General features: G+C 45.3%; 1 protein-coding gene across 1 annotated transcript in view; it reads right to left on the bottom strand.

The window, feature by feature from the left end:
• Positions 1-4200: 4200 nt before the first annotated feature.
• Positions 4201-10096, bottom strand: part of LOC134883949 (ras-responsive element-binding protein 1-like) — a 49771-nt gene continuing 43875 nt past the window's right edge. The window contains 2 exon segments of the mRNA XM_063912475.1: positions 4201-9327; positions 9419-10001. Coding sequence (XP_063768545.1) covers positions 8576-9327; positions 9419-10001 — 1335 coding nt within the window. The 3' untranslated portion in view covers positions 4201-8575.

Below are 10096 nucleotides of genomic sequence, written 5' to 3' on the forward strand. Positions count from 1 at the left end.
CCTGTTGTTCTAAATCTTCCCAGTACCTGTTGTTCTAAATCTTCCCAGTACCTGTTGTTCTAACTCTTCCCAGGACCTGTAGTTCTAACTCTTCCCAGTACCTGTGGTTCTATCTCTTCCCAGCACCTGTTGTTCTAACTCTTCCCAGGACCTGTGGTTCTAACTCTTCCCAGTACCTGTGGTTCTAACTCTTCCCAGTACCTGTGGTTCTAACTCTTCCCAGTACCTGTTCTAACTCTTCCCAGTACCTGTTGTTCTAACTCTTCCCAGTACCTGTTGTTCTAACTCTTCCCAGTACCTGTTTTAACTCTTCCCAGTACCTGTGGTTCTAACTCTTCCCAGTACCTGTTCTAAATCTTCCCAGTACCTGTTGTTCTAAATCTTCCCAGTACCTGTGGTTCTAACTCTTCCCAGTACCTGTGGTTCTAATTCTACCCAGTGCCTGTGGTTCTAACTCTTCCCAGTACCTGTTGTTCTAACTCTTCCCAGTACCTGTTGTTCTAACTCTACCCAGTACCTGTGGTTCTAACTCTTCCCAGTACCTGTTGTTCTAACTCTTCCCAGTACCTATTGTTCTAACTCTTCTCAGTACCTGTGGTTCTAACTCTTCCCAGTACCTGTGGTTCTAACTCTACCCAGTACCTGTTGTTCTAACTCTTCCCACTACCTGTTGTTCTAACTCTTCCCAGTACCTGTTCTAACTCTTCCCAGTACCTGTGGTTCTAACTCTTCCAGTACCTGTTGTTCTAACTCTACCCAGTACCTGTGGTTCTAACTCTTCCCACTACCTGTTGTTCTAACTCTTCCCAGTACCTGTTCTAACTCTTCCAGTACCTGTTGTTCTAACTCTTCCCAGTACCTGTTGTTCTAACTCTTCCCAGTACCTGCTTAACTCTTCCCAGTACCTGTGGTTCTAACTCTTCCCAGTACCTGTTGTTCTAACTCTTCCCAGTACCTGCTTAACTCTTCCCAGTACCTGTTGTTCTAAGTCTTCCCAGTACCTGTGGTTCTAACTCTTCCCAGTACCTGTTGTTCTAAATCTTCCCAGTACCTGCTTAACTCTTCCCAGTACCTGTTGTTCTAAGTCTTCCCAGTACCTGTGGTTCTAACTCTTCCCAGTACCTGTGGTTCTAACACTTCCCAGTACCTGTTCTAACTCTACCCAGTACCTGTTGTTCTAACTCTTCCCAGTACCTGTTGTTCTAACTCTACCCAGTACCTGTGGTTCTAACTCTTCCCACTACCTGTTGTTCTAACTCTTCCCAGTACCTGTTCTAACTCTTCCCAGTACCTGTGGTTCTAACTCTTCCCAGTACCTGTTGTTCTAACTCTTCCCAGTACCTGTTGTTCTAACTCTTCCCAGTACCTGTTGTTCTAATCTTCCCAGTACCCTGCTTAACTCTTCCCAGTACCTGTGGTTCTAACTCTTCCCAGTACCTGTTGTTCTAACTCTACCCAGTACCTGTGGTTCTAACTCTTCCCACTACCTGTTGTTCTAACTCTTCCCAGTACCTGTTCTAACTCTTCCCAGTACCTGTGGTTCTAACTCTTCCCAGTACCTGTTGTTCTAACTCTTCCCAGTACCTGTTGTTCTAACTCTTCCCAGTACCTGTTGTTCTAAATCTTCCCAGTACCTGCTTAACTCTTCCCAGTACCTGTGGTTCTAACTCTTCCAGTACCTGTTGTCTAAGTCTTCCAGTACCTGTGGTTCTAACTCTTCCCAGTACCTGTTGTTCTAACTCTTCCCAGTACCTGTTCTAACGCTTCCCAGTATCTGTTGTTCTAACTCTTCCCAGTACCTGTTGTTCTAAATCTTCCCAGTACCTGCTTAACTCTTCCCAGTACCTGTGGTTCTAACTCTTCCCAGTACCTGTTGTTCTAAATCTTCCCAGTACCTGTTGTTCTAACTCTTCTCAGTACCTGTTCTAACTCTTCCCAGTACCTGTTGTTCTAAATCTTCCCAGTACCTGTTCTAACTCTTCCCAGTACCTGTTCTAACGCTTCCCAGTACCTGTGGTTCTAACTCTTCCCAGTACCTGTGGTTCTAACTCTTCCCAGTACTGTTCTAACTCTTCCCAGTACCTGTTCTAACGCTTCCCAGTACCTGTGGTTCTAACTCTTCCCAGTACCTGTGGTTCTAACTCTTCCCAGTACCTGATCTAACTCTTCCCAGTACCTGATCTAACTCTTCCCAGTACCTGTGGTTCCTAACTCTTCCCAGTACCTGTTCTAACTCTTCTCAGTACTGTGTTCTAACTCTTCCCAGTACCTGTGGTTCTAACTCTTCCCAGTACCTGTTCTAACTCTTCCCAGTACCTGTTCTAACTCTTCCCAGTACCTGTTGTTCTAACTCTTCCCAGTACCTGCTTAACTCTTCCCAGTACCTGTGGTTCTAACTCTTCCCAGTACCTGTTGTTCTAACTCTTCCCAGTACCTGCTTAACTCTTCCCAGTACCTGTTGTTCTAAGTCTTCCCAGTACCTGTGGTTCTAACTCTTCCCAGTACCTGTGGTTCTAACACTTCCCAGTACCTGTTCTAACTCTACCAGTACCTGTTGTTCTACTCTTCCCAGTACCTGTTGTTCTAACTCTACCCAGTACCTGTGGTTCTAACTCTTCCCACTACCTGTTGTTCTAACTCTTCCCATACCTGTTCTAACTCTTCCCAGTACCTGTGGTTCTAACTCTTCCCAGTACCTGTTGTTCTAACTCTTCCCAGTACCTGTTGTTCTAACTCTTCCCAGTACCTGTTTGTTCTAAATCTTCCCAGTACCTGCTTAACTCTTCCCAGTACCTGTGGTTCTAACTCTTCCCAGTACCTGTTGTTCTAACTCTACCCAGTACCTGTGGTTCTAACTCTTCCCACTACCTGTTGTTCTAACTCTTCCCAGTACCTGTTCTAACTCTTCCCAGTACCTGTGGTTCTAACTCTTCCCAGTACCTGTTGTTCTAACTCTTCCCAGTACCTGTTGTTCTAAATCTTCCCAGTACCTGCTTAACTCTTCCCAGTACCTGTGGTTCTAACTCTTCCCAGTACCTGTTGTTCTAAGTCTTCCCAGTACCTGTGGTTCTAACTCTTCCCAGTACCTGTTGTTCTAACTCTTCCCAGTACCTGTTCTAACGCTTCCCAGTATCTGTTGTTCTAACTCTTCCCAGTACCTGTTGTTCTAAATCTTCCCAGTACCTGCTTAACTCTTCCCAGTACCTGTGGTTCTAACTCTTCCCAGTACCTGTTGTTCTAAATCTTCCCAGTACCTGTTGTTCTAACTCTTCTCAGTACCTGTTCTAACTCTTCCCAGTACCTGTTGTTCTAAATCTTCCCAGTACCTGTTCTAACTCTTCCCAGTACCTGTTCTAACGCTTCCCAGTACCTGTGGTTCTAACTCTTCCCAGTACCTGTGGTTCTAACTCTTCCCAGTACCTGATCTAACTCTTCCCAGTACCTGATCTAACTCTTCCCAGTACCTGTGGTTCTAACTCTTCCCAGTACCTGTTCTAACTCTTCCCAGTACCTGTTCTAACTCTTCTCAGTACCTGTGGTTCTAACTCTTCCCAGTACCTGTTCTAACTCTTCCCAGTACCTGTTCTAACTCTTCCCAGTACCTGTTCTAACTCTTCCCAGTACCTGTGGTCCTAACCGTCCTGCCACCCCCGCTGAGATATCTGGTGCTTCTTTGACTACGTTTTTTTTAGCATATTTTCACCTTGCTCTTTATTTTACTCTCACAACATACCTAACTAGTTAAGTATGTTGTGAGAGTAAAATAATAAAAAATAAAATAAAAATAATAAAAAATAACAAAATAAAAATAATAAAATAAAATAATAATAATAAAATAAAAAGAATAAAATAATAAGAATAAAATAAAAAGAATAAAATAATAATAATAAAATAAAAAGAATAAAATAATAATAATAAAATAAAAAGAACAAAATAAAATAATAATAATAAAATAAAAAGAACAAAATAATAATAAAATAAAAAGAACAAAATAATAATAAAATAAAAAGAACAAAATAATAATAAAAATAATAAAATAATAATAATAATAAATATTTCATTAATTGATTATAAAAAAGCCCTATTTTAAATTAAGCTTTCTCTACCAGTCAGACTGCGTAGAACCAGCTGTATTAAACCTGAATACATGCTTCTTTGTGTTTGAACTGGAGTAAAGAAAGACACAGGAGTGGACAGCACTTGATTCACACAACTTTCCTTAATATAATCTTTATTGCTTTTCTTATTGGGTTGAATACAGAACATCTCGACTCTGTGAACACTGTCATGTTATACAAACAGCAGAGTTAATGCTCTCTGATCCAGGTTCAGCATCTGGGTTTCAATTTCCCTTCGACCAGGACAGGATGGGGCACCGAGGGCTAAACACTTCAGGGTTAAACCAAATGTCCGAGATGACGGGGGGAGAACAGAAGTATTTTGGCAGAAAAACACCAAAATTAAATCAGACGTCTTTTCTCCGTTAGACGATGTGTTCACAGTCAAGTGCTGAATGTAGTGATTGACAGTTCTGTATCATAATTAAAAATAAAAAAAAACTCAGGAAATAAGAACATGAAGCGTTTCGAATAATGGATTTGTGAAAGACCCTGAGAGCGAGATTATATATATTTTGTGTTTATATATATATATATATATATATATATATATATAAATACATGTGTAGAGCGAAAAGAGATGCAGAAATGAGAAATCATCCGTTACTGAAATTAGATTAACATGCAAAAAAAACTAACCTAAACTCACCCTTTAACTGAACACATGGATTTCACAGTTTATATACGTCAGAGAAGAAAAATAACAAAACAATCATTTCTCAGCCAAACCGAAACTAAGAGACGGTCCGGAGATCTACCAGAGGGTCAGGAGATCTGCCAGAGGGTCAGGAGATCTACCAGAGGGTCGGGAGATCTAATGGACGGTCAGGAGATCTACCAGAGAGTCAGGAGATCTACCAGAGGGTCAGGAGATCTACCAGACTGTTAGGAGATCTACTAGACTGTTGGGAGATCTACCAGAGGGTCAGGAGATCTACCAGACTGTTAGGAGATCTACCAGACTGTTAGGAGATCTAACGGACGGTCCGGAGATCTACTTAAAGCTTTTTGGATCAGAGGGATTTTCTTATTGCTCGTCTCGACACAAACCATCAGCTTTGCAGCATAAACGTGATTTCTATATTTTATTAATACATGGCTTCTCCTCACGTCATCGTAGAAACTCACTCACACTCACACACTCCCACACACACCACTGGGCTCCAAATAAATACATTTAAAAACAGTCCACGTGCATTCCATTGGAAGTCCAGTATTCATATGGCCGTTCACACACACTCACAGACACACTCTCTCACACATTCAAAGACACACTCTCTCACACACTCACACGGGGATGTACAGATAGAGCGAAACATGAAACAGTTGAGATAAAGAGAGAGATTCTTCAGGATTTTAAAATAACACAACTCAATATTCATTATTAAACAGCCTTTATGTTGAACCAGACGCAAAGATCTCTGCTGTCTTGTGAGCCACTGATGACGGCAGAGCTATTGAGACAAATGTATTCTGCAACAACATTTCACAGTTGTTAAGTAGATCTACCAGACGTTCAAGAGATCTACCAGACTGTCCGGAGATCTACCAGACTGTCCGGAGATCTACCAGACTGTCCGGAGATCTATCAGACTGTCAGGAGATATACCAGACGTTCAAGAGATCTTACCAGACTGTCAGGAGATATACCAGACTGTCAGGAGATATACCAGACGTTCAAGAGATCTACCAGACTGTCAGGAGACCTACCAGACGTTCAAGACATCTACCAGACGTTCAAGAGATCTACCAGACTGTCAGGAGATCTACCAGACTGTCAGGAGATCTATCAGACTGTCAGGAGATCTATCAGACTGTCAGGAGATCTATCAGACTGTCCGGAGATCTATCAGACTGTCAGGAGATCTATCAGACTGTCCAGAGACCTATCAGACTGTCAGGAGATCTATCAGACTGTCCGAGACCTATCAGACTGTCAGGAGATCTATCAGACTGTCCAGAGACCTATCAGACTGTCAGGAGACCTATCAGACTGTCAGGAGATCTATCAGACAGTCTTTGAGAACTACCTTTAATTTTCTCAGCCAAACCGAAAACAAGAGTCGGTCCGGAGATCTACCAGACCGCCAGGAGATCTACTAGACGGTCAATAGATCTACTAGACGGTCAATAGATCTACTAGACGGTCAATAGATCTACCAACCAGTCCAGAGATCTACTATACGGTCAAGAGAACTACTAGAGAGTCAAGAGATCTACCAGACTGGCCAGAGATCTACCGGACTGTCCGGAGATCTACCGGACGGTCAAGAGATCTACCAGACAGTCTGGAAATATACCAGACGGTCTTTGAGAACTAGCTTGGATAAACCCGTAGAAACTCTCTCTTTGTCCCCTGATTGTGTTGCAGTAAGTCTATGTAGTAGTACTAGTAGTAGCGGAAGTAGTAGTAGTAGTTTTGGGAATTGTTAGTGCCAGTTCACGGCAGCGCCAGTCCGATGGTTGGTCCAGTTGTTCAATATTATTCTCGCCAACCTGATGTCCGACCGGCGCTGCGCTACAGTTCCGTTATGAGCCACTGAGGTTCGATTTGTTTTGATTATGAGGTTGCTTAATATATATTAAAAAAAAATCAGAGACGAAAAATTTGCCACACACACACACACACACACACACACACACACACACACACACACACACACACACACACACACACACACACACACACACACACACACACACACACACACACACACACACACACACACACACACACACACACACACACACACACACACACACACACACACACACAAGCCCTTTAACTTGTGTTTGTGTGCAGCACTTAACACTGTTCATTAACCTGCACAACCCATCCACTCATCCATCCATCACCCGTCATCTAACACCTTCTGGAAATCAACTAAAGGGATCACCTCGTGTTCGTCTCCACCTCTAAGTATTTATGTTTTGAGTTTTAAGAAAGAGTCTGAGTTTTTGTAGTGTAGAACTGTTTCAGCTCTTCTGTTTGTCCTCAGATGGTTTTCTCGTAGCAAAGGGCTAAAAGAGGCGTCGGAGCACGCTACGATAATACTGGAAGAAGACTAGCTTGTCCTGCTACTAGCTAGAAATGCAGTTAACCATTAAGTGATGTATTTACTTGATTATTAGTTAGCCTCAGCTAGGGTCTCTTTTCCCCCTGTGGTTGATGTCACATGGCCAAATTAGCAAAGCACAGCTAACAGTTAAAACTCACTCACAGGCTAATTCATTCTTAGCTTTGTATGATATGTTTAATTAGCCCTAGTTAGCATGTGTTTCTAGCCAGGGGTTAACATGTTAGGGTGCACCAAGTGAATCCCACGCTAATGATAAGAGCTAGCTATAGCTAAATGGCCAAACCAGAGAAATTAAGCAAGTTAAGGCATCTTAATTCATCTGTTAGCACTAGTTAGCTTGTGCTTGTCTTGCCCTTTGATGTGAGTGTTTTAAGGCTCATTACACACACCAGCTAACAATGAATTAGCACTATTTATACTTTACTTCTTTGTTGATACAGAGTTAGCATTGTGCTGCCATGTTAGATCGGGCTAATAAACACCTTCTAGCCTTGGCTGAATGCTAACAAGCCCTAGCTAGCTCAGCTTTGGCTCACAGTGGAAACCAGTGTTCAGGAAGACGTGTGATTCAAAGCGCTGCTGGTCTCTAATGTTTCAGTTAAAGAGCAGAAGCTGAGGTAAACTGAACCGGTGCTACGTGTTAGCCGCAGGAATATGTTATCGGCCCTGTAATGAACCCTAAGTGAACATTGGGGGGGGGGGGGGCCAATGAGGGCGTCTCACACAATAATTTGATCAGTTATAAAAAAATAACCCCCTCTCCACACACACACACACACACACACACACACACACACACACACACACACACACACACACACACACACACACACACACACACACACACACACACACACACACACACACACACACACACACACACACACACACACAAAACTGAGAATGATTATGAGAAGTGATGAAGAACCATCAGGGGTCCGAGTCTTCCTCACACAGATCTGAGCTCCTGAATGTTCGTGAGACCAAACGAAGAACTTGTGATTTCCAGTTACAAAAAGCTTCCATCGTCCTGCTCCACCCTGTCAATCATTCCAAAATCATCTGATCAGTGAGGGGGGGGGCTGCTTGGAAGGCCCCCCCACCCTTTAAACTCAGTCTGTGATTTAAATACAGAAAAATACCTGCAGACTTGTGCGTCCACCGTCCATCTGCGGCCCGTTGATCAAACAGAGCCTCATAAATCATAGCTCTTCTTTATTGCTGAAACATAATCATCGTAAAAAGCTATAAAAGTAGATCCGTCCCCCGCCGTCCCGCAGACTGAGGGGGGAGGACTAGTAGTAAGGCACTTCAAGAAGACGATCTCCGTCTCCATCTCACGGTCCCGGCTGGTGATGCATCATGGCACTGCTGGCCTCAGTCCGCCCCCACCAGGGGGCGCTGGAGCTCCAGAGAGGTGTTGGCATGGCTCTCCAGAACCCCCGGGAAGAGGCCCTCTGCTGGGGGCTCGGCTGGCTCCTCTGCAGGGTCTTTGGAGGTTGTTTCTTCTTTGCTGGTGGTCTTTGTGTCAGTAGCTTGTTGGGGTGGAGTTTCCGCAGGAGGTCCGGACTCTTCAGCAGGAGGTCCTGACTCTGCAGCAGGAGGTCCTGACTCTGCAGCAGGAGGTCCGGACTCTGGAGCAGGAGGTCCGGACTCTGGAGCAGGAGGTCCTGACTCTGCAGCAGGAGGTCCTGACTCTGCAGCAGGAGGTCCTGACTCTGCAGCAGGAGGTCCGGACTCTGCAGCAGGAGGTCCGGACTCTGCAGCAGGAGGTCCGGACTCTGCAGCAGGAGGTCCTGACTCTGCAACAGGAGGTCCTGACTCTAAAGCAAGCGGTTCGGAGTCTTCAGCAGGAGGTCCGGACTCTTCAGCAGGAGGTCCAGACTCTTCAACAGAAGGTTCGGACCCTTCAACAGGAACTTGCTCCTCTTCCTCCTTCCCCTCCTCTTCCTCCTCTTTTCCCACCTCACTCTCGTTCTCGGACGGAGGGCAGGTGGAGGTGGGCGTGGCGGCGTCTCCGTCCTCGTCCTCGGCTCCGCGGGGCTTCAGGTGGATCCGCTGGTGCCGGACCAGGCTGTGCTTCAGGGTGAAGGTGCGCTCACAGGTCTGACACTGGTACGGCCGCTCACCTGCAGGAGGAGGAGGAGGAGAAGGAAGGAGTCAGTCAGTCAGATAGTAATGATAGAAACACAGGTGTATAATATGAAGTGGGTGCAGTACCTGTGTGGGACCTCATGTGGCGGGTCAGGTCCTGCAGAGACCAGAACCTCTTCCCGCAGACGTTGCAGATCTTCTTCCTCTTGTCCAGCCTTCCCCCCTCAGAGTTCTTTGGTTCCTCTTCATCACTCCTCTCCTCCTTCTCCTCTTCCTCCTCCTCTTCCTCCTCTTCCTCCCCGCTCTCTCCTCCCTCACTGTTTCCCCCGGCCTCCTCTTCTTCCTCCTCCTCCTCCTCTTCCTCTGCAAGTTTGACCTCCTCCTGTTTCTCAGGGGTTTTCTCCTCTGCAGGAGGCGCGGTCTCCTCGGACAGGTGCGCCCTCTCGTGGCGGGCGAGGGTAGTGGCGTAACGGAAGCTCTTCTTACAGACCCGGCAGACATGTTTGTAGTCCTTCACCGCCGGGAGGGAAGAGGAGTGGGGAGGGATCTTCTCCTTCTCCGGACTCTCTTGTGGAGCCGAGGAGGACGAAGGCTGCTCCTCCCGAGCGGGGGGGGGGGAAGTGGACAGTTTGAAGTCGATCAGTTTCTTCCCAAAGTTCAGGTCCAGACTCTTGTTGCTGTGGCAATCATCGTCGTCCAGCACATCGTCCTGGGGAGAAGTAACACACGACATTTATGGAGCCATCGTTTACTCCCAGAACACAGTGACATCACCACGCAACAACTATATTCAGAGGGAATTAT

The sequence above is a fragment of the Eleginops maclovinus genome, chromosome 21 (assembly GCF_036324505.1).
Source record: "Eleginops maclovinus isolate JMC-PN-2008 ecotype Puerto Natales chromosome 21, JC_Emac_rtc_rv5, whole genome shotgun sequence".
NCBI classification, from domain to species: Eukaryota; Metazoa; Chordata; class Actinopteri; order Perciformes; family Eleginopidae; genus Eleginops; species Eleginops maclovinus.